The 25,720-nt window shown below is 42.1% G+C and overlaps 1 protein-coding gene across 3 annotated transcripts in view; it reads right to left on the bottom strand.

Annotated features, from left to right (window-relative positions):
* Positions 1 to 4,788: 4,788 nt before the first annotated feature.
* Positions 4,789 to 25,720, bottom strand: part of eng (endoglin) — a 55,327-nt gene continuing 34,395 nt past the window's right edge. For 2 of the 3 annotated variants that reach the window (XM_079524781.1, XM_079524782.1), the window contains exons 4-14: positions 21,766 to 21,885; positions 16,579 to 16,750; positions 14,840 to 15,008; positions 14,441 to 14,546; positions 13,855 to 14,053; positions 12,613 to 12,758; positions 12,033 to 12,266; positions 9,368 to 9,434; positions 5,559 to 5,669; positions 5,409 to 5,456; positions 4,789 to 5,314 (exon numbers count right to left, since the gene is read on the bottom strand). In XM_079524781.1, the coding sequence (XP_079380907.1) occupies positions 5,193 to 5,314; positions 5,409 to 5,456; positions 5,559 to 5,669; positions 9,368 to 9,434; positions 12,033 to 12,266; positions 12,613 to 12,758; positions 13,855 to 14,053; positions 14,441 to 14,546; positions 14,840 to 15,008; positions 16,579 to 16,750; positions 21,766 to 21,885 (1,494 nt within the window). In that variant the 3' untranslated portion in view covers positions 4,789 to 5,192. The remainder of the gene's footprint in view (positions 5,315 to 5,408; positions 5,457 to 5,558; positions 5,670 to 9,367; positions 9,435 to 12,032; positions 12,267 to 12,612; positions 12,759 to 13,854; positions 14,054 to 14,440; positions 14,547 to 14,839; positions 15,009 to 16,578; positions 16,751 to 21,765; positions 21,886 to 25,720) is intronic. The other variant, XM_079524783.1, reaches the window with a different exon arrangement.

Here is a 25,720-nt window from a genome sequence, read left to right as displayed (position 1 = left end):
CACAGAACATGTTAGCCTGCGTGGTTCTTTAGAGGCTCTGTACAGGTTCTTCAGCTTAGTTTAGGCATCTCTAATGAATCTATTCTATAGCACCATTAAATGGTGTGGTGTGTACAGTATACCTTTTATGGTGCTATATAGCAGTGGCCTCCAAACCTTTTCTGAAATGGGGGTCAAGGTTAAAAGTGGATGAAAGCAAGTTATTGTTTTTGTTTAACATGTTTAAACATGTGAACTAATAGGCTTAAATGAATGCCAAAATATCTTGTGCTTTGTAAAAAAAAAAATCACATACGCTTGTAACTGGTTTGTGTTTGTATTTGTGTTTGTGCAGTACAACTGCAAGTTGAACCTGTAAGCAAGTTGTATTTTTTTTGCGGATATAACATTTATGAACAGTCAAATTATTCATGCAAACGGTGCCTACAGACATAACGCAGTTTGCTCGCATACAGACTTTCGGGATGAATTCTGCGCTTCCGGCTGAGTTTGTCTGTGGCGAGTTGGACCATTTGCATATTGATTGATGTTGATTGACGTTGATTGATTGTGACGGACGTGGTTGGACGGGATTGGGCCCGGGATTGGGCCCGTCCAATTGGGAAACACTGCTATGGGAAACACTGCTATAGCATCTATATTAACCACTTAAACCCCATATGGTTGTCCCACAGGGTGTATTTTCATGTTGTGAGCTTGTCGATTTGCTAATTTCGGCGAAAGCGTTCCCCACAACGCAGATGCCGGGGTTTAAGCCGTTAAATCTACAATAGTAATGTACATTTGTCAAAATTTGATAGGTATAGGCTACTATAGCACCTTTTAAGATACCATAGAGGTGCTATACTGTAGTGCCAAAAGAGATGCCCCTATAATTATGAGCCAAAGAACCATGTGTTTAGTATTATTTAGCTCCATTTGTGTTTAGTGTGATATTGCCCGTATTCCTTAGCCTGGGATCAAGACTGATTTGCTCCGTTCGGCGGTCAGCGAATGGATTCCAGCAGTGATTTTGATTTTAGTTTTAGTCATAGTCTCTTGAATAGTTTTCATTTAGTTTTAGTCACATTTTAGTCACCTGGAATAGTCTAGTTTAGTCGACTAAATATCATAAGATTTTAGTCGACTAAATCTACTGATTTAGTTGACTAAAATGTATTTTGGCAGGACTTGATGCCATCGTAATGGCTCATTTTACACTAATAACGCCTCGCAGCACGAGGCGTTATTAGCTTGTACATCTGCTATTTTCAGCATGCAACCAAGTGTAAAATGACTTTTAGTTCTACTGTATCTCTTGTCCACTAGTCTAGTTTTAATTTGTTGATGATATTGTCAGTATATTTAGTCTTAGTTTTAGTCATCATAGCTTAGTTTTCATTTAGTTTCCATTTAGTTTTCATCAGTGAAAAAGGGTAGTCAACGGACATTTTTCGTCTTAGTATTAGTGGACGAAATCAACACTGGATTCCAGGCTAAATATAATAACATAAGTCCCAACGCAGACAAACATCAACCAATCCACATTGTCCACACTGATAGGTGGGAGTTTCACATCAAAACGAGGGTAATGCCTGTGCCAATCAAACCCCGGCCCGTGCAAAATCTAGATTCAGCCAATTAGTTAGCATGAGTTCCATCACCCCCGCCAGGGATAATACACAGAGCATAACACAATGTCAGGATGTCTGCAGACTCCGAGACAGTTTGTTATTGGACAGCAGGGGAATCACGCACAGTAAAATCATCTGTGTCAATTTAACTCAAGAGTGTACAAACGTAACCCAATGGACCTGTGAGGAAGCGTGGTTCTCAAAGTTATGTTCCCAGCAAGTTAGTTAGTCAATAGCATCACAATCTGTATAACTAGTTTAAAACTACAGTATACATACACATTGGCTAATTGAAAATAAAAAATATATATTGAAAAAAATGTTTTTGAAACATTTTAACAACACAAATATTGTATCACTGGCACAAAACATTTTCAGTCGGTTTGAGAACCACTGCCATAAGGGTCCATTAGGTTACATTTGCACACTCTCTGAGTTGCCATTGGATACATTAACAATGAGGACTTTACTGTGTAAGGCCAGGGCTAAAGACAAAATGGTAAAAGTCAGTAAAATCAGTAATAACTGTATATACTAACACAATGTATTTGCATTTTGGTTTACACATTGTATGTCTATGACAATTGACAGCATCCATTTAACAAACATAAAATAGAAATAGAAAAATAGTAACCAATACAAATGTCAATAGATTTAAGAACTGTAAATAAAATAAAAACGTCTTTGTGCATTTGATAAGTGCCATAAAAGTAATTCCCCCCCAGTTCATTGGAAAATATAAAATAATAATACAGATATGGATATAGTAGTGGTATATGGATATCAAAGAACAAAATAAACTCCATAGACAATTAGACATAACATTACAATACATTACAGGTTTACCTCATTATATTGCACAGATACTCTAGAGGCAATTTATGTTTATGTGTTATGTTTAATCTCTTCTCCTGTTTCTAGCAAAACATACAAAATATGCAGGGTGCGCGCGCGCACACACACACACACACACACACACACACACACACACACACACACACACACACACACACACACACACACACACACACACACACACACACACACACACACACACACACACACACACACATAGTTTATCTTTCTGTGTTTCCGTCTCCACTTCATTGTTTTATTTGAACTTTAGTTAAAATACAGACAATGAAGTTGAGTTTTTGAATGCAGCATCGGTTTTGTTAAGGCTCAAATAATACATTATTTTCCAAAATGAGATGTCTCCATTGACCATCTACAAGGCAATAACTAAGGTCTAAGAAACGGTATAGAAGAACATAGAACCGGCTGACTAAATAAGCGTTTTAAACACTCGTGTCAACCCGTCACCTAGATGTTCTTGTCCGCTAAAAAAATATAACACTGATAGCCGTTCCCCCGACATTTACTTTTTGGATATGATGTGCGGAAAATGGTACGAATTGTGTATAGTGGAAAATATGCGCCGGTTCTGAAACGCGGCGGGTGGGACCTCATCTCGGAGCTACAGCATAGCGGAGGGAGAGGTTCCATATGGGGCCAGGTGATTTGGTGAGCAATCTGTTTTTTTGTTTGTTTTTATTGTCTACTTATGCCACATTGTTTGTTACATAATATTACGAGTATTTTCAAAGAGGTAAAAGAGAGGTAATACAATTATAAAATGCATTTACATCTGTACATTTACACAGAAACACGCGCGCGCGCACACACACACACACACACACACACGCACGCACGCACGTACGCACACGCACACACACTGCATCAATCAACTGTGGTAATGTCACAGAAATCTGTCATCTGTCCTTTAGCTCAGTGATTCTCAACATGGGGTGCGATGGACCTCCAGGGGTCCTTGTGGGGGTTCCAGGGGTCCCCAGCTAAACAACTGACAGTTAGGAACCAAATGGACCCTTACAATTTGTAACACAGAAAGTGTACAAACGTAACCAAAATGGAAATAAAAATCATATGGCCTGGTGCATATTAAACTGGGGGTCCTTGAAATGAAAGAGGTTGAGAATCACAGCTTTAGCTGCTATCCTTTCTCACATGTACAGTAGCAAGTACAGTAAATGGGCTTATTATAACACAAACTCATGTCTCCTAAGTAACAGAATAGTTCCAGATAATTATCCATGCCTGCAATGTGAATATCTTCACAATATGTCTCATGGGGTTAGGGGTATGTATAGCCATAGTACATTGAAGTAGGCAGTGTCTACAAAGCAAAGGTGACTCGTGTATTATCAGTTCAGCTGTAGTCCTAACTTGGTGCAGTGGTAGCAAAGATTATTGTCTTTAATTTAGCTTACAATAATGAAGAGTGGTTATCGTTCCTGAGATCACAGTCAAAAAGATAATTTTTCATCACTAACCCTATAGTTCATCAGAATATCCTAAGTAAGACTTATTTTAATTCGTTCAGTAACAATTTGGAATGTAAAGCATGTCTGCCTCTTTAACTCCTAGACCTTGGATTGCATGAAAATGGAGTTCTACATTTAGCCTAGGAGTTAAAAATTGACCTGGAGCAACAATATGTGATGCAACTCCAGTGAAACAGAGTTTTATTTTTTAAATATATTAAAAGAAGCATAGAAAAGTTACTAGTTCACTGGAGAAGTCTAGTGTTAAATTTGAATTCAACTCCAGACTTCTAATCGATAAGAGGTAGCCATGGACCCTTTTGTGCTAAAATTCTAAGACGCATACCATTTGGAATGGGAAGTGCACATTTTCTTCACTTGTGAGAAATCCTAAAAGTTAATCTTATTTTGTCCCCAAGATGTCGATGATTATATTGAAACCTCCTGGACAAGTTCCTTATCGTCAACACATGAATGCAAATCCGTTTCTCTTCTAATGTTTTCAAAAGTCAATCTTTTGACCGGCTTTTCCCCTGACTGACTCTTATTGTGCCTCCGTCACGTCGGCACAATCCATTGAAAAGAATGCCGTGAATTTCCTGTTAGTTCTTAGGGGATATGCTTTGTTTTTCCTGTTGCTGGGAGCCAATGGGGTTTCTTTTTTTCTTTTTTTTCTATTGCCCTCTTTAACTTCCTGTCTGTGAGCCGGGGCTTTACAGCGAGGCTAGAGAGGTTAGTGTCAGGAGCCATAAACCAGACTCCTGCCATCCTTCAAACCGTCTCTGCTCACCCCGCCCTCCGTCCCCCACCCTCCCCAGCTCCCCGGCCGCATTGATTGGAGGCTCCGCGGGTCACAGATGAGAATTGTGCTCGTTTTCGAGAGTGAAGGATGCAGGCGTGGGGCGGGAACGCTTCTTAAGCCACTTAGAAACCTAAGCCCGTCATACAACGGGAATAGCAGATCTACAAGCTCAAAATGTGGCGCCATGCAACGCGTTGTGAGCTAGTAAATCCGCTATTTTTGCCGTGCGACATAGTCGTACGACGTTGTATAAATGACGCATATAGGCCTAGGCTTTTTTCTCTCTTTTTTGTTGTTGCCTAGAACAACATGCTCAAAGTAGGGGCTGCCAGAGTTTATGTGCTTGAGTGAAAACGACAGCACAAAACCCATATAGGGGACATAAAGGAAGATGGCGGTACTTGAATTGTGGAGGTTATGATGGCAGTAATCTTATGCCATGCTGCTGGTCGGCGTGCTCTGGGTGCTGCCGATGCTAGCATTGGCGCTGCTGTTCTCCGAGGGAGACGGGTTGGTCGATACAGGTTGTCGTTTTGTCAGAGAACAGGGGCATCCTGGAAGAAAGGAAATCAGTTAATCGATAAGTCAACATGTGATATAAAAAGCAAAGCAGAACGTTGTTAAAGGCAAGTTGGATTAATTACTCACCGGAAAGATTTGCTGCCGTTGAGCTCACATCCAGTCCAGATGGATATCCTGAAACACGTAACAGCAAAAATGATGAGCAAAATTATCCCAATTAACACTAGGATCTATTCTATGTAAGTCAGAACGGCTAACCTTGAATAGGACCTTTACCTGTTTTGATCTTTATAAACCACAGGGCTCCAATAAGCAGCACTCCAATTAGGAACCCACCAAATGCAATCCCCAACACAGCTGCCAGGCCAAAGTCAAAACATGGTGGTGCTGAAAAACATACCGTACCAAAGTCATGTATGCTTCTGTAAAGGTCATATTGTAAGGTAGTAACTTCTACAACATTATGAGGTAATTACTACTACTACTACTACTACTACTACTACTACTACTAGTATTAGTATTTATATTTACATACAGAAGAGGAATGAAATGCAACAAACAAATGTATAATATGACAGCAATTTTAAATATAAAAGATAAAACATTCAAGCAAAATCCGGGTTCAAAATACTGGCAGGTCATTCCAGAGCTTTTTAGGGGTCCTGACTTAAAAAGAACAGTCAGTCTTTAATCAAATTGACTTGGCAATGGCCAGGAGAGCCATGTCTGAGAAAAAATCTTATTGAGGTTGTTATGGCCCAGTTGGGAAAAAATAAAATAAAATAAAAAATAAATAAATAATAATTATATATATATATATATATCCCACGATTTTGCAACCCATTTTTTCACCCAGTGTCAATTATCTAATGTAATCCTGGGAGCTACACTTCCTCTGCCAACCTGGGGGGGGCAGCGGACTGACCTCAAGGTTCCTTCTATGCATGAGGAGTCCAAGCTGCTTCTTTTCACCTGACAGGGGGGAGTTTCCCCGGACGGACGTAGTGCGTGGAAGGAACACATTATTCTTACCAGTTCCTTTCCCCTCCATCAGGCGCCCCGGCTGGTCAAGGGGAGGTAGTTTAGAGAACAGGATTACTGCATGTTTTTTGTGAGGGTACCTACCCTACGGGACACGGGGAGAACATGCAAACTCCACACAGGCTCTTTCGCTAACCCCGCGTCAGGTATGGGCACTGATGACGCGGAGGAGGGAACACACCCCCAGCGTCCCCAGCAGGAATCGATCCCAGGACCTTCTAGCTGTGAGGTGACAGCACTACCGACTGTGCCATCGTGCCCCCTGTCACAGCCCCTGTCACAGCCCAGTTAAGGGCTGTGAAAGTAATCAATGCTAATTTCTAGTGTAAATAGTGTAAAAAATTATAGTGGTATAGTGTAAATTGGACTTCATAGTCAACTGTGGGTTAGCTCCTCACTAGCCATCATTACGGCAATTACAGAATACAAGCAAAATAGCAAACAAAACAACTAAAGGGCTGCCAGCAGAGTCTCAATCACGGTTTTGCAGGGTGCTGAAATCAGGATTGCTGCTGATAAGTGAGCAAACATTCAAGCCAGTCTGAAAACAAGAACCGAGACTGTCTTGCATGCTGAGAATAAGAATTGCAGAGGAAGCAAACCGTTATTCTTAAGCCTGATTTATACTTCATACGATGGTGTCGCTCTCTGAAAATAGCCGATCTAGATATGCTAGAATAGATCTTCTATTTCTGTCGAGAGGCGTCATACATGCTAGTATAAATGAAGCATTCCCTTTACCCATCTCACTCTGGACCCTCTACCTATGCACAATGGCTAACATTTTAAACTATAGGCTTCATACTGTACAACTTTCTTTTCCTGGAATATAGAAAAGAGAAATTGGATTAAAGTGTATTTGCTGTATGTTTGGCAGTAACTCCTGCCACCATCCAACGAGATTTGCATCTTCAAATCTGTAGTCATTAAGTTGGGTTCAAGCCAGGTTAAAAACTTTTCCCATCAGCAGGGAGAGAGGAGATGGAATAATCCTTCGGGACATGCACTATTTAACTGAATTGTATGGACACTAGCACTTTAAAGCCTAATACAGTTAATACAATTCCGCAATAGTGTCATTTTAATCATAATGTTATCAGGAGGTGGCTCTGAAATATTGACATTCTATTTAAGGCTAACAAGCACACGGATGCCGGTCCAGCTGGAACCTTGACCCGTTTGATCTGCCAGAATAAAGTGGCCCCCTGAGTGCTGAGCAAGTGTGACATCTGGCGGTCATTCTGGCTAACAGGACCCCAGAGTAGCAAAGTTTTATGAAACGGTGTCTCTTGGTCATTGTTAAACCACAATTTATTCTTTGTCGATCTCCGTAGTGTGGAAATGTATTTACTGTATGTTTTGTTTGTATTGTTTGCAAAAAAGGTTTTCTGTTACTGGAAGGTAACTAACAATAATTCCATATTTGATCAGATATTGTTTTTGTTTCCATATATATATTCCAGCAAATACATCTTATTGTGTTTCTATTAAAAATAGACACAGTTCAAATGGGCTTGTTCCTCTGGTATTCGCTTTGTTCTTTTCATTTTGTTTTGCACCATCAGTCACGTGTTAGCTAAACTATGTGCAGCTTTGACAGGAGGGCTGAATAAACAGTGGCAGGAAGAAGAAGCCCCGAGTGCAGGTGGACAGGAGGGGATCAAGAAGAGTGGGCCTGTTCTATGACTCCTGCGAGACCCCTGCAGGGACGCCTACCAAACAGGAAGGATGGCTGAACAGGATCCCGGACCCCGAGATTCCTGGCCAATCAAGTGGTGCGAGGGCAGCTATATCACGCACGCTGACAAACTCTAGCTGTGCAACCGCGCACATAAACAGCCAGCGAGTAGATCTGAGAGAGATGGGTGTGTTGATTAATTCTGTGAGCAATTACTTGGCAGGCAAGGATGAAAGAAACTTTTAGGTCAATGAGAAGTTGCTTCTGTTTAATGGGAGGAAGCATGATCCCTTGCCACCAGCCCCGTTTCTCTTATATCGTAATATCTTACGTGACTCAAAAGATGCACACACAAACACTAAAAAGGAGAGAAAACAGGACACAGGAAAGGCTGAATGAGCAAACAAAGGCAGCTTCCCGGCCACCGCCATTACTGATGCACCAACCTGTATCTTTGTAGTCCCACGTGAAATAAAGGAAATAGGAAGTCGAAGGGCAAAAAAATCACTAATTCACCAAGTCGGCAGCAATGTTTGTCAAGCCAAAACATGAAACATGTTTATCAGCATTTCATTTTTGCTAAAAATAAAATTTAAAAAAGAGCCAAGAAAAATAATGGGACCTCCCTCTGGGCGACATGCAGTCACTGAGGAATGTGAGATTTGTTCCTGTCTCATCTGCCCGGAGATTGTCCTCCCTTTGAAGAATGACACCTTCCCCTCTTTGTGTTAAACATGCTCAAGGCACCATGCAGGCCCAAAGCCCGCGTTTGGACGGCTGTCCAGCTAGACCCCTTATTACTTACACACACAATGGACCCCCCCTCCCTCCCCTGGGGGTCATTAGTCCTGATTGTGGCCACAAGGTCAGACTGCAGACCTTCCTAAAGGAGGAGGCCCCACCCACACACACTCCACAACATATCCTGACCTCATCATCTCCATGACGACGTCAGTGCGGATGGAAAGCAACGGTAGCCATGAAAACAAGAAGCATTACGCAACTGGGTTTGTGAATTATGCCTAAAGCATGGCAAGAGACAAAAAACAAATACGTTTCATGTTTTGTGTACACAATGTCGTGTGCAAAAAGGCTGTTTGAAACGATACACAATTTCAAGGACATCGGAACATAACTACTCACATACAAATGAGTTGGTCTGTAATTAGTCTCATAATACAATGACTCACAGTAACGTAGATAATGATATATGGTCTGCTGGTGCACAAGAGTAACATCTGCACACGTCCGATGACAAAGTTAATTGAAAAACGACAACGACTGGATTTTGAAGGTCAGACTGAATACGCTTTAAATCATCCACGCAAATGCATGAAGGATATTTTGGAGTTAAAACGGAACTCACTTGGTGGCGACGTACTCGGCTGGGTAACCTCCAGGTTCCTCTTCACTCTTCCCCCGTCTCCGCATTGCTGACGATGAGAAGGTCAAAAAGAACACACCATTAAGTCCACGTGGCAGCTCATCAGCTACACTTGAAAGGCCTGAATGTCACAAGCTTTGAAATACCAGAGACATATTATATACCAGTGCGAGTTCACTCTGGATACTGCTTACTTTAGATCAAAGCTCAACATTCGCATTGTTTCTGCTGCTGCCGTCTGGCATGTGGTTCCGCAACTTGAAGACCAAGAGCAGTGAGTAGGATCCAAGACAGCTACTTCCCCAGACACACTAAATGCCCGTTGACTGTCTGTCTAAACACCAGAACGCACATACCACGCCTCACACACCTATTATATAATTTAATCCATTGAGACCTGGAACGCATCCATGTCACGTTAGCGTTTAACCACATTAACCATTAACCCATTCTGGGCGGGAACCCCTTTTGGTGTTTTAAACATTATGTTATAATTTAGCTATTGAAAAATAGCAGATCTACAAGCTCATAGCGCGCCACCGAGTGGCGCGCTATGAACTTGTAGGTCTGCTATTTTTGAAAAATCGTTAAAATGTGCCTCAAATCTTTCCGAAAATTGTCATGATTTAGAAAACTTTTTTTTTTAAATTTCGACGTCAGGCCTGAATGGGTTAACACTAGGGTTTAATGCCGGGATCCCGGGATTTCGGGCCTCCCGGGAATAGGGCACGCAATTTCCCGCCCGGAAATTTCTTCGGGACCCGTTGTCCCGGAGTTTTTTTTTTCTTGTAGGGAAATTACACTAAAAGGAGTTTTCACACAGTGCGCGTTCTTTCCCCTTATCTAGGAGTGATCAAATGTCCAATCTGAACCCTCCCATCATTTTCAAACACGTTTGATGATATTTATATGGAATTATGGATTACACTCGAGGGCTGCAAGCCTGCAACGGGAACTGGAGCCAGCGGGACCCAACGTAAATGTTGGCGGCGCGGGCGGTATTTAAATAGCCTACCTGCGGGCGGGCAGGCACGGCCGCCGGCCGGTCAAGATGAAATCAGTGGGACCCCACGAATCCTGCATCCTCCCGCAATTAATCAGATAGGCCTACAGAGTTTATATACACTTTAGCAAAATATGAATGTCTGACAGACATCTTCAGGCACGCTCCCAAAGCTGCTGCACCTGTCAATCATTAGCCTAATCAGTCACTCTGTGAGAATTGTGTGTTACGGACGGAGCGAGGAGTTTCCTTTCCCTGTGATGGACATTGTCACTTCTAAACCCCTTTTTGCTTTTGCCTGCATGTGTGCAGCAATAACGTGAAACGGAACACAAACAAAGATGAGTAGGCTACAATTTGTTTTATAATAACCACCAGCACGCAGCGTCTCTCTCCCTCTCTCTCCCTCTCCCTCTCTCTCTCTCTCGCTCTCTAATAATCAGTGTGCTGTGCACTGGACGTGCTGGCTAATTTAACACCCAATCGGACTTTTCATAAAGTACAAAGCGGGATGATCACATTCTCTGCAGCGGAGAAGGGGACCCACTGCATGCTCAAAGGGTGAAAGACCTAGCCTGGCGCGGCCAGACTCATAGCGAGGGTTCACTGATGTTTCCTCCCCGCATATCTTCAGTGAATCCCCGCTATGAGGCTGGCCAAGCCAGGCTATGAAAGACCATGGCTAAGGTATCTATGTGAAAGACGTGAGGTCGTTTTTTCCCCGTGCTTCGACAGTCACATTAGTGCAAACTCCTGTGTCCCTTTTTCTGAATAGCGTAGTAGGCCTATAACATTAATATTTTAATTGACTACTTTTATTGTAGGCTATATGTTCATATTTCGTTCAAATAAAACGTTTTAAACCAAAAAATATCACTATTCTATTGAACATATGAAGTATCTATACATATAAATGCATTTTGGTGGGCACTTTTTTTCTTTTTTTTCTGACGGGAAATCCCGCGGGAGCCCGGGAAAAGGTCCGCAAATTCCCGGGAATTAAAATGAGCCAAATCCGGGAAAATATTAAACCCTAGTTAACACATCCCACAGCACAAAGTTGACACTTTATATAAGATTGCACACAAGTACTCTTGTGTACTTGTACATGACAATGTAACAAATACAAATCTGGAATCTAGTTTTGTGTAGAATCTAGTTTTGGTGCGAAGCGCAGGGATACTGTACACGATAACAGAAGGCCTAGCAATATTAATATAACAGCTGTTGTTGTGATTGAGTAAAATCAGCCATTAGAAAATGATCTGTGATGTTTTCGGATTGACTGTTAAAGTTCATCATTCAAAATCTCTATCATCACTTTACAGTTAATCCTGCAGCTGGATTTAAGTTGTCAACAATACTTTCAATACTATCTTTGTGAAAAGGCACACAATTAATGGGAACCCAGAAGATAATTCAAATACAAACTTTTCATATTATATATCTTATTTTGACAATCTTTTGTTTTGAATACGAGTTGTGTCTCTCTAACCGAATCTGTCCTGTGTTTCATGCCTACTGTGGTGCTGCTTCCATACAGGGATCGGATCGGATCTGTCTGTCTGTCTGTCTGTCTGTCTGTCTGTCTGTCTGTCTGTCTGTCTGTCTGTCTGTCTGTCTGTCTGTCTGTCAGTCTCTCACCTCACTGTAGCAGAATTTAACAGAGCATTCCAGGTCCCAGGTGGTGGAGGGCTGCAGCTCCTGAAGTTGCTCCAGAGAGAAGCTGACACGTGTGCTGTTGGGGCACACCTTAGAGGAGCACGCCTCGGGTATGAACGGCATCTCCTTCTCCACCGGACACGAGTCTTTGGAGCGCACAAAACACCGGATCACCTTAATGGTCAGGATGATCTCCCCCAGGGTGTTCCCAGAGATCTGCAGAACACACACAAGTCAACATAAAATAATAAACACGATCCCATCGGAATGGAAATAGTAATTATTGAAATCATGTTGCATACAGAGTAGATGTGTGGGAGGCGGACTTTGACTTTTTCGCATGTATATTGTCAGTCTGAAGTCCGTAGATGGCTTTCTTTATCTTTTTTCTTTTTCATACCTTGGGCAAATGTATGCTGTTTTCCAATTGTGATTTTATTGTTATGCTTCACACTAGCGTGTCAAAGACATGCATCCCTCCCACACAATGATTTAATGTAAAAGTTGCTTGCTTAACTAATTCTATGCAAGCACCTTTCTAATGTTTAATCCTGTTTCCCACCTCTGCGTAGATCCTCTTGTCGCTCTGCACCTTGGTGTTAGGATCCAGAGGTGAACGATAGTCCGGGGACGTGTACAGCTGCATCAGCAAGGGCATCTGATGAGGGGGGATCGTTGTAATGGTGGTGTCTGGTGTCTGGGTGCCTGCTTTTGAGATGAGTGTATAATTAGCTACACAAAACCATATTAAAATAAATAAATAAACATAATACTGTATGTACAGTATGATTGGTACACGGTCCATCTTTTTACAGCATGGCTGTGCAGGACTTTATAGCTGTCTAGAAGAGGGTCTGTGTCTGTGTGTGTGTGTGTGTGTGTGTGTGTGTGTGTGTGTGTGTGTGTGTGTGTGTGTGTGTGTGTGTGTGTGTGTGTGTGTGTGTGTGTGTGCGCGTGCGTGCATGCACACGTGCGTGTGCGTGCGTACACATTTTTTTTGTCAGCTGTGATCTGAATGGTCCCTTGGTTATAGACCCTTGTACTGGAGAAGTATGGTACTCTTTGACACGCAGCAGCAGCCCCCCCTCTCTACACTCAGAGAGAGAGAGAGATGGGGGGGGGGGGAGACATGCATCGCCATAACAGTCCATTCAATTGAGCGTCACAGCTGAGAGCAATCAGACTAGTTAGGGAGGGGAGCTCAGAACAGGGATTGAGCATTTTGGTTTATATTTCTTTAAAAAATCATAACTTTTGACAGGAATGTGCTAGAGACTTACTTTTTTTTTAACAGACTCATACATTTATGCTCTACAAGCCCCCGCGGGCCGTATGTTTGACATGGCTGGGTTAAAGCCTTAAATAACCAAATATGGTTGGAGTCATATGTACTGTGTGTAGATGCCTGGCAACGGCCATTGCTAGGCAATACCTTGCTCAGCCCCTCCCGACCTGTTTGGCTTCCTTGTTTACGGCCCGACAAAAACCCTCTTTTTCTCTGAATCCCCCCCCCGGCTGGCTGGAGGACGGCACTGACCAGTCAGAGATATACCCGCTGTGCAAGGCTCAATTATCGGCCACAAACATATTCATGTCTAGAACCTCCAATATTTACAAGCGACTTCGGCGCCAGCCGCGACGAGGATGAATTGACTTTTATAGAGCCGAAATTAAGTCGGGTCGTGGAGTGTGGATCTGCCCTAAGGGCCCTATCTTGCACGCCGCCCCTAACTGCTCGGTCCCGAGTTTTCATCATGACCATCTGAGCAGCCATCAGCTGCAGCGTACTCTTCATTTAGTTTACCTCCTGTCGGGTGATCTTTGCTTCTTAGCACCAGTGAGACCACAGAACCCTCCAGTTTGATCTCAGTGTAGCTGGTGAAGGTTTTGGCTTTAAAATGATCCAGTGCCTTTTTCTGCACATCTGCAGCGCTGTCACTGGCCAATGTAACCGATGGCAGGAGAACATGCGGGATGCTCGGCAGGAGAATCTGATTATTAGACTGTTGGAGAGGGAGAAAAAGTGAAGACGGTTCAGTGGAAGGGGAAAAAAATGGCATGGTGTTGATTGACAGAAAAACAGATATGTAGTGGAGTTTCAATGACATGGGATAGGCTGGCTGTCAGAGACAGACCTTGTTTTTCTCTTTCTTTTTTCGTTTAGTTGTAAAGGGTGTTGTGTAACAGTACTGCTGCTACTGCTTACACAGAAGTAGAATAATAAATGGTAAAGTGTGACAACTCAGAGTCTGAGAAACCGGCTGGTGTGTGAAAATATGAACTGTATTGTATTTCCCTGTATGTATAGCAACTATAATTATATAATCTGCATGATATATGTACAGTACTATCTGTGAAATGAATACTTGAGTGTGTGCACTGATGCTTACACCAAACTTAGTGTGTCGTGCGTTGAGGAAGCTCCAGGTAGTGCCCTGCGGTCCTCTCAGGAATACACTGATGGTCTTCTCTGTGTCCACATGCACCGATACGTTGCTGCAACAAGAACCACCAAAGAATGCAAACAAGAAGCAGCAGAAGACTTTGTGCCACTAGCACAAGGCACAAATTCTTCATATGGACTACATTGTGCGTGGTGGCGCCAAAATAACAGGATCTCATCTCAATATTTTGTCAGATTATTAGAGTTTGTAAAAATCTGATTTTATATGAAAAAGACAATTTGGTTCATATAGGCCTACCGTAGAGGTAAAGTAAAGTATTAGAGCTAAGCCATATTGACATAGCATAACATGTAGTACTAGTGTAATAAACAGAATATATTTTACCGAATGCTGGCATTCTCTGGGATATTGATTATGTGGAGCTCCGTTTCATCACCAGGGTCCTTAGATTGCGTGGAGCAAGATTTTAATGATACCGATGAAGACTCCATAAAGTGCTTCAGAGTTGGATCTTCATTTTCAAGTGTGCAGTCCCTAGAGCCCAGTTTTGTTCCTGCAAAAAAGAAATAAAAAATGAAACAAACGTGTTGGTCCCCAACATGAACCTCATGAATAGTGTATATGTGAACTAAGTGTTTAGTAATGTATGCTGTACATTTAACCACGTTCACCTCCAGACTGAAGCTTCAAGAAAGCTACAGTCTGATAATCAGGCTACCGACTCTCTGGAATGCCCTTCCTCTGGAGATCAGGCTCACAGAGTCCGTGCGCGGCTTCAAAGCTGCTTTTATCCCCTAAACGTTTTAACCCATTATGTCTTACTGTATTCCTCTATTGCTTGTTTGTTTTATCCTCTGTATCATTAAGTTGTTAACTTGTTTATGGAGTGTATTGTTTTTATTCTCTGTGAAGCACATTGTAACTTTGTTTCGAAAGGTGCTATATAAATAAAGCTTTATTATTAATATTAATATTATTGTGACAGCAAGTCGCATTTACTATGCAATCGTGCATTTCCGTCAGTCAGTCACCCTCAGGCATGACCATATATGGTCATGCCTGAGGGTGACATCACGTGACATGCCTCGTGACATCACGTGACATCATCAGGGCTGGAGATCCCTGATGTCATCAATATTGGCAAGCAACTCTACATTACATCTAGCCTCAAACATCAAACCCTTAGATCTCCATATATGGAGCTGACCTGTTCTGACATTACATATGTTCATCCATCCTTCCTCTTCGATGTCTCCCTTTTGACTGATACCTGTCCATTTAAACTCTAGACGGGCCTGCCCCAAAGTTATTATTGCAGCCGCGCCCGGCAGCCGGCAGAACTAGAGTTCTCAACTGGGCCCTCATCAAACCCTGTACACTCAAGACACTGACCCGCTGCCACTCTTATATCCATATATGGAGCTGACCTGTTCTGACATTACATGTTACATTACATGTTGATCTGACCTCATCAAAGCCTATACACTCAAGACACGCTCCATATATGGCCAGTACAGAATTCATCCCATATGTTGACCCCCCCATGCCAAAGCGCCAGCGCTCGCCCAGCAGTCTGCTGTCACCCAGGTGGATATGTTGATCTGACCCCCCATTCCAAAGCGCCAGCGCTCGCCCAGCAGTCTGCTGTCATCCAGGTGGATATGTTGATCTGACCCCCCATTCCAAAGCGCCAGCGCTCGCCCAGCAGTCTGCTGTCACCCAGGTGGAATCGTGCACGCGACCTCAGGCGTCTTACTGGTTATTACTACTACTACTACTACTACTACTACTACTACTACTACTACTACTATTATTGTTATTATTATTATTATTATTATTATTATTATGAAGCATGAACTCAGTTCCGGGTTCTCCCCATGTTGGCAGAAGGAGAGTAGCGCCCAGGATTACAGCTTAGGTAATTGGCACCGGGTGAAAAAAAATGGGTTATAAAATCGTGGGATAAAACGTTTGAAGAAGAAGAGGAAGACCAGCTACAACCATTACAGTTGTATTTTTCTTTTTTTACCATGTGATTGGTTCAAATAATGTCTAATTCACAATTAAAAGTGACGACTTGGGACTAAAACTCTTCTACATAACATGCCATGAGTATACTGTACCTTCCCTTCCAGTGAAGGCGATACTGGTTGGGTCTCGTAGAGTGGTGAATGAGGTCACACCGCCAAACTCCTGGGTTGCCCATTTCACCAACTCTTCAACCTCAGTGGGGAAATCTCTCTTGTGTTGTTGATTGTCTGCATTATATAAGGTAATTTTAGAGTTTGTCTGTACCTGGAAGATATAAGAAATACCCAGAAGATTAGAATTATTGATCAAGAGGATTACTTTCAAATGCAACAAAGAGCAGAATCAGAATGCCTTTTATTGTGAAGATACGTAACAAATTTGCCCAAAGGAGGACATATTATAAGGAAAACTACAGTAGTACGCAATAAATAGAGCAAGCCAACGAGACAGACAGACAATACCCATCTATGTGTATGTGCCGGTGTCACAATACTGGGCGAGTCAGCTTTTTATATAAACAGCTTTAATGCTTGCCAGATGTTTCTGACAACAAACAAGTTAAGCCCCATCTCCCTCACTTTCCCTTTCTCACTTTAGTCTGTGTCTTAACCCCCACCCTGCTCCCTCTTTCTCCCTATTCTCCGAGCAGGGACCATTTGAAAAGGAATGTTTATTATGGTGTCCACGAGTCCAGTTGCACAACCCTGTTGGAGCCAAGGTCTTTCCTTCACTTCCTGAGTGGGGCCGGGAAATGGGACCTTTTTAACTTGTGCGTCAGCGGGGTCGGCTGGAATCTGGCTCCATACGAGGTATAAATATATACATCCAGACCATAGACTAGACGCTCTGCTTTTTTCCCTGCCTGGACCAATGGGAAATAATGGACCTCAGACGAAGCACTTATGAATGAGTGTGTGCTCAGTGTGCTCAGTGTGTGTGTGTGTGTGTGTGTGTGTGTGTGTGTGTGTGTGTGTGTGTGTGTGTGTGTGTGTGCACTGTGCACGCGCACGCGTGCATGTGTGTGTGGCCCGGGTATGGCGGACTTTATGGCAGACTATGTTGTTGTTTGTAGAAAGTTAACAATTGGCACAATCCCACTCCTATTCACTCACAAGTCAAATATTTGTCTTAGGGAAGCTATAGTTGTACAGTATATATAATGCCATATTCGCCCACATAACAGTAGCGTGATAGTGTGAGACCCATTCAACCTCGGATCCTGACTCAACAATGGCTTCATTTATTAAGCCCCATCAATGTTGTCAGCAATATTCCAACTAGCATTCCAAGATGTTATTTTGAACTAGAAATGGACCCCCTGCAGACATGAGGTCTTATACTGTACTTCCTCATTAGTTCGATTTACAATAAAGCAACATTTATAATTTAGCAATGCCACATTGCACAAATACATGGGCGTTGCAGCATGACCTGTGCTCTGGTAAGAAGGAGCAGAGCTGGCATTCATTTAGGGGAATTCTTTTGTTCTTTTGAGGAACACACTACTGATTTATGTTTTGGCGACCGAATGTCGTTTTGACATGTCGCTCAACAAAATAACACATTGCGTCAAGACTTCTCTCAACTGAAAATACTTTGTCGCTGAAGCATAAATCAGGCTTAATGTGTATTATGGTGTGTCAACTTAAGTAACCTTGAAGAAAAGATGAATAAATAAATGAGCTTTCAACTACTATATTACATACTGTACTACACAGCACGTGTGGTGTAGGGAGAATCAGAGCTTATATCCAAGTGAGGGGGTTGTTGTTGTTGTGTGTAGGCTACTTTAAGCTATTAAGACCTGAGGCCGATTCTACAATTACCTTTTTCACAGCAGCTATAATTGCATGAAATAGTAGGGTAAAAACAGGTAATACCAATGTTACTAATTAAGGTGGTGCCGCATTCAGGTCTAACAAAGTCGGGGTGCTGCTATTGTGCATGTTGACTCACTGGAAAGACTCTGCTAATGGAACAGAACCTTAATTAGTAGCATTGGCAAAACCTGTGATTACCGTACTATTTATAGTAATATGTAATAGCAATAACTGTTAAGTAGCCTGGCCAAAGTTTTTTTTCTGAACAGATGCAGCATACCCCATATTATACAAATTCCTCCTTCAATTAATTAATTTCTAATCTAAAATACACTTCCTTCCTAAGTTCCTACTGCATCATGCCAAATGCATGTGTCTAAATTGTGTCTCCACACTTTTTATAGTGGCAAAACAATGCACAGCCATGCATGCTAAGGGCCTTTTCTCAGCCTGATGGAGGGGATAATGGTCAATGTAGATACAATTACAGTATTTTCTTATGTCAAACTGCACATTGAGACTTATTTGAAACTGGGAAATGCAACTTTCTGCATACTTAAAAACTGACTTCATATGTTAATGGTTAATGTGGTTAAACGCTAACGTGACATGGATGCGTTCCAGGTCTCAATGGATTAATTGTGTCTCCACACTTTTTATAGTGGCAAAACAATGCACAGCCATGCATGCTTAGGGCCTTTTCTCAGCCTGATGGAGGGGATAATGGTCAATGTAGATACAATTACAGTATTTTCTTATGTCAAAGTGCACATTGAGATACACAGACTTATTTGAAACTGGGAAATGCAACTTTCTGCATACTTAAAAACTGACTTCATATGTTAAATCAATTCCTATTATATTATAGTACAATATTTACAGTATGTGTGTACTGTATGTATGTCACTATCTCTAAATGATGATGATGGAAGTACTGCAATGGAAGACAAACAATTTCAAATAAGCCTTTGGAGAATCAGCTTGATGTTGTGCAGTGCAGCCACAGGTCAATGTATTGTATGAGAGGAAGTAGTCTTGAGTTCTTGACACAAGGAGTGGCTCTGTCTTCTAGAAAACTCTCAGATTATATTTCCTTCCCCCTCACTATTAGCTGAAGTGGAACTGAGACTCAAGATGGTTGTGCTCTCCTGGTCAAGTCATACATTTATCTTTAACCTCCGAAGGGCCCTTCCCGTGACAGTTAAGATTCCATAACCCTGATGCTGAGCAGACACCATTACCCTGACACTCGTTCCAGTGTACTATTTGTCCTGCGCGGACACCGGACAGCTATCAGAACACCAGAGTCAGGGAAACACAATTCGCTGTCATGAGCCATGACTATCTGTGACCTCTTTGGCAAAACCGGCTGAAGAGGTTGAGGATAGAAGTCGAGGCATTGGCGGTCAGTCGCCTGACTGTCTGTATAGCTTTAGCTTGGCACTCAGAGCTCTTCCTGGCGTGTCTACGATGTGCCTCGACGACAAGGTATTTAGGGCCAAGATTCAGAGGTTGCAAAGTTTCTGCTGAGCTGTGGTGTTTTTCAACGTTACACGCAGCCCTGTGCAAACCGGGTCGCCCGTGGGAGTCCAAGGAGGATTGTCACTATCACAGCTGGATAGTGAACTGGGCATGCCCCCAACCGAGCTGTCAAGCTGATGACGTACTTGTTCAGACACAGAGCAGATGCTGTTGTTCACAATCTGCCCACAGTAACAGTAAAACACTGTTCCTCCCCCAGTGATACTGCTCATCCCACAAAAACATCCCCTGGTCAAAGACAATGTTCTCCCGGCCCTGAACAGGACATGATACGTGATATAGTATCACAATTTTATCATCTTATCAGTGATTGTTGACAGTACTGTAAACATTCCACCCGCCGCTGATGCTGAGAAATGGCGTTCACAAACAGCAGAAATTGAAAAGTTCATCATGTATTATTGATTACATGGGTGGCCTCCATTATGTAAGCACCAGTTCGATCATACAGGTTAAATGTTAAATAATGTATTATAAACTGTATTACTAAATCATTGAAGATCTTGTGGTTTCAATAAAAATGTTTATGCATGTCCACTTGATCAGGATCATTGTACTTTGAGCTTCAGGCTATATACAGTAGTAGGTGTCCTACGCGACCAGGGTCTAAATTAGTGGTTACTTTATTGAAGTCAAGGACCCCCAAATTGATATGTATTTGGCGACGGACTGCCATCTGAAAAGATTTTGTGTCAGGGACCCCCAGATGAGATTTATACTGTACACACACACTTATGTTCTATTACTTTGATTGAGGGAGGTGTCACTGTATGGGTATTGGCTACATGTGGTATATAGGAAGTATAGGAAGTTCTGTGTTGTTCTGTTGTGCTAAAGACTGGACTGAGTTAACTGAGAGACACAGCACATTCTGGTATTAGTAGCCTTGGGCTAGCCACCCTTTGTTTATTGTTTTACGTCAGTGACCAACCTCGGGTTCGTTTGTGCTGCTTCGGCAAGGGAATCAATCCGGGCTCAGTGTGTTTGAACTAGCAACTTGATCATCATCTCCTTGCCTCGTCCTTCTAGCTACCCCGCAATGTCACAATATATATATTCAACAAAAATATGTTTTACAATGTTTCACCCCACTTTGAGTACCACTGGTCTAAATTATTTCAAACTTGCATATGTACTATAGTTTTATTGTATTAACATGCTCTACCATACAGATTGTTTGAACAAATGTTTTATTCATTCAAATAGATTGGAGCTCTAACGTTAAAAATCGTGATTTTCATTAGAATGTGGAACATTATGAGAGAGCTACGCCTTTGGGCCACCCCAGCACTTGTGATACAGTTTTAATTGTACAGTATGTAGTGAAAAAGCTAAATCTCTCTCTTGCACGCACGGATTGCACGCACGCATGCACACACTTGCGCAAACACGCAAACACACACACACACACACACACACACACACACACACACACACACACACACACACACACACATACACACACACACACACACACAACACACACACAACACACACACACACACACGTACGTCCATGGGGACTGTCAGAGTAAACAAACAAGGTTAATTGTTTCTCCAAATGAAACCCTAGAGGGAGGCACAGCTGTGGTCGTTTGATTTTTATAAAACAGCTGATGGCAGATAGCAGCTTCATAATGTATGTACATCTGGGCAGATATTGTCCAAGATGCCCAAGAAAAAGCTTAGTGTATTGGCAATGATTTGGGGCCCCAATGCAATACCACCAGGGAGGCTGTTGTTCTACACTAACATAACTTCATCCCTGCATCCCTGTTTTGGGCATGTCATTATAGGCAAAAATCATGCGTTGTAGATTGACTATTTGTTGCTATAATTTGTCATACCACGAAGTACATAGTGCTTAAGTGGTTAATGTACATCAGGTGAGGTGTATCCCAGATGGTACTGTACTTACGTAGATGTTTACAACACTGGAAACAGAGCACCATGCATATGAGGGAGAGTCTGCCATGAGGATGAGGTTCATTGGCGATGTGGTGTTCATGTTGATGGGAAACAAATTGTTTTCTTCTTCCTGCGGGCAACAACACAACAATTATTGTTAAAGATTCTACAGGTGGGCTACATATAACTGTCTGTATGATCAGGAGAAAAACACAGTGATACAACAAGACTTAAGGCTCTGTTCCATTTAGTGTAGGAGAGCCCTTCAGTGAGCGATAGCGCCACCATAATTATACTACACGTAGATGCCACACTGTTGCTGCTGTTCAGTGGAGCGAACCATATAATATGGTGGCCATATTGTGACATCGCTCCACTGAACTCGACCAATATGGTCCATATTGGTCCAATATGGTCCATATGGACCAATATGGTCCATATTGGTCGAGTCAAGCTGCACCTCCTAATTCATAATATAGGCTACCTGCACATCTTTTACACAATTGAAATGATTTTCAAGCGTTTTGGTTCATTACAAATATTATGTAGTTACTGCATGTTACGATACAGGATATTTGGTGAAATTAGCAATGTGGTTTTCATATCAACGTATTTCTTTCTGTAGGACTATTTAAGAGCAGTGTTGTTCAAGTTACTTTTAAAAAGTAAAGAGTTATAGTTATAGTTACTTATCTAAAAAAGTAACTTTCGTTACTTAAGTTACTTTACTTTACTTTACTTTATGAAAGTAACTTTTAAAGTTACTTTACTTTACTTTAAAAAATAATAATATAAAAAACGATTTAAAATCGATTTTTGTCTGTTTTGGTGGTGTTGGTCCATCTGACTGTGAGGCACTGCCCGCACTGGTACCTGGGGTGGTGGTAGGGTCTTGGTCTTTGGCCACAAGTGTCGTACCCTCATGGACTGTTTTGAGATGCTTTACTAGATTTGCATTGCTCTTCTTGGCTGAAGACAATGCTTTATGTCCGCCACATAATTTGCATTTCACCTCAATGTTTTTGTCGTCCTTTACCCTCAAGAACTCAAAATAATTATTATATTTCCAACCCGCAAAGCATCCGATCTCGCTGTCATTTGCCATTGTAGCGTGTGGTAATGTACGTTCGACCGGCCTTTTCTGTGTATGCGTTAACTTACAAGGGTTTGTGTGTCTGTGAGTCTGTGACTAAGGGCGCGTTCGGAAATACGGTAAATACCACACCGCAGCGCACTCGCCTATTAGTTTGCATTGCACATTGGGCTCAGTGCGCTATTCCTATATACTCTAAGGCTATTCCTGAACGCGCCCTAAGGCTCTGCCACAGCCAATGCCATAAGAGTAAGAGTAAGACCCGCCTTACTCTGTCAGACTGTCTCTGATTGGCTTACCCTGAAATCTGGCCCTACGTTAGCCAATCAATGACCTCTTCTGCGACATGCTTTGTTCATGTTAGGGTGCGTAGCACTAGCCATGTGGGCTCAGAGGCTAGTATGAGAGCACAAACTGTCAACACAGTACAACACAGAGCGCTCTCTCAGCAGCAGTCAGCACAGAGCCTGTATGACAGACTCACGGCGCTGTATGGGGAAACTTTTCACTTGGATCATACGTTGACATAATAACGCTATAACGCGGGTAACGCTCGGACAATAACTATAAGGCCGTTATGGAATAGGGAAATGTAAAGCCTCCGTTAGAAGTTACTGCAAAAAGTAGCGCCGTTAGGTAACGTAACGTGATGTAAGGGCGTTAGTTACAACACTGTTTAAGAGTAATGCTATAAAACAAAACAAAACTTTTTCATTACAGCCCAGGTACAGTACCATATACAGTTACAGTACAGCCCAAAACTGCACATGACTCGCATATTTCTTGCAGTGGAGTTATGGCAACTTGCCAAGGACAATATGGCTGCCATGTTGACATATACAGTATAAAGTGGCCAATCCGGCGTCTACATATATTATGTCTATAAGCAGCACCCTGACTTTGTTTGGCCTGAATGGAACTCCTTAATTAATATCATTGGTAACACCTGTACAGGATGTAGACCCCGGATGAAACCCAGTGCCGTTTGCGTATGTGGTCCAGTGTTTTTCTTTTCTTTTTCTTTTTTCATGTTGATTCCCACAGAAAGTTTACGATAAACAAATCAACTAAACAAACATCAGTAACCATATCTACTACACATTGGGGCATATCAAACTCAACAGCAGCGCGTCCTACACAGTATGTACAGTAGCTGGAGTAAACAACATGTATGGCACAGGCACAGGAAGTGTGGCGGTCGTGTATATTCCCACAGGAACTCTGCCGTGATTGGGAAGAAAAAGAAATCAGGGCTTCATAAACAATTTACCGGAGAAAGGGTTATGCAGGGGTCACCGGCAAGGCGAGGCATAGAGCGCGGATGGATTATGCGAGCTTATTTACTGTACATTTTACAGTTGTTTTGATGGACGTTCTATATCGAGAATGTAGTTAGAAAAAGCGAAACCCGGCCGATGTGAGACTTGTTGCAGTGTGCGAGAAAGGACACTGTGTTTCAGTAAGATTAATTCTTTCGTGTTTGTGCGCCTAGCTTTTTATCAAAAACGATCAGGCCCTTGCAAACGCACACTCGCATGTGAAGTATATTGTTAGGAATAGGCCAATGTAAGCATGGCCAATGTAAGACTTGTTACAGAGCACAAGAAAGGACACGCTGTTTCTGCAATCAATGGTTACAAGATTACTTTTTGCGTGTGTGTTTGTGCATCTAGTTTTTATCAAAAAGATAAGGTCTTAAACACACACACAGACACACACGCAATTGCTCTGCATTTCCCTCACGTGCAAGCTCTCCACCTTAACAAACGCCGGTGTTATTTAATTCCAGAATGTTTTGCAAGAACTATAAGACAGTGTCAACACAAACACGATGTATGCACACAATGCTCTGTAATGAAACTGCTCTCAGGGTGAAACAAGACGTAAATTCAATCTAACACCTTCATTTCTTCTGGTGAGATGAGACTAGACATAAAACGTGGGTTTTCCATTGTGTTGTCTTCTACAGTGTCTCCAACTGAGAAGAGACATATCGTCCATTTAGCTACAGGGCCCTATCAGAGTGTGTAGAGGCAGGTAGGCAGAGGTTCAACCCCCAGCAGAGACAGAATAGGGACTCCGACGTTCATGTGGTTAATACTTAACTCCCTGGGTGCCGTATTATTAACCACTTTTAACCTGGTCTTGTAGACCTGCTACCTTTTCTAGTTGTTGTATGACAACTGACAATTAAGTATAGTCTATATACCTTGTCATTCGACAACTAGAAACATTTGCAGATGGAATAATTGATTGTGTGTTCTAAATAAAGTGTGTTGATTATTGTGTAATGTATTTGTATGTGTAAACTTGAAACATTATTGTACTGTAAGGTCTCTTTTCCTGTGATTCTTTATCTTTTTTAGTATAATAGTATTAGTTTACAATAATTAGATTAATACACGATGACACCAAAATCAAATCCTAGTACAACGTACGTGTTCAATCAATTATTCAATCAAAGCAAACGGCATAAACAATATTAGTTTGCCTCTTCTACAAAAATAAAAGTTACAAGACAGTCTGGTGAGACCATGGGGGCAAGACAGGCAGTGTCAGTAGGCCAATCAGAGGCAGGCGGGGCGTTACCATGTCTATGCTCGGACGTAGAATAGATATACGCGGCCAATCAGAGGCAGGCGGGGCGTTACCATGTCTATGCTCGGACGTAGAATAGATTGTGTACATGTAAAGTACAATGTTGAGGTCATTTTGAGGGCCCCTCCTATGTCCAGCTTTGAGGGTTTTTGTAAACACAAACATTGTCCTAACACAAACATTGAATGCCGTTGATAATGAATGGCCAGCTTTTAGTGTTTGTCCCACAACACAAACATTAAATGCCATTGAAAATGAATGGCCATCTTTGAGT

Source organism: Electrona antarctica, assembly GCF_951216825.1.
Source record: "Electrona antarctica genome assembly, chromosome: 16".
Lineage (NCBI taxonomy): Eukaryota > Metazoa > Chordata > Actinopteri > Myctophiformes > Myctophidae > Electrona > Electrona antarctica.
The sequence above is the reverse complement of the archived record's forward strand: the minus strand, read 5'-3'. Positions and strand labels throughout refer to the sequence as shown.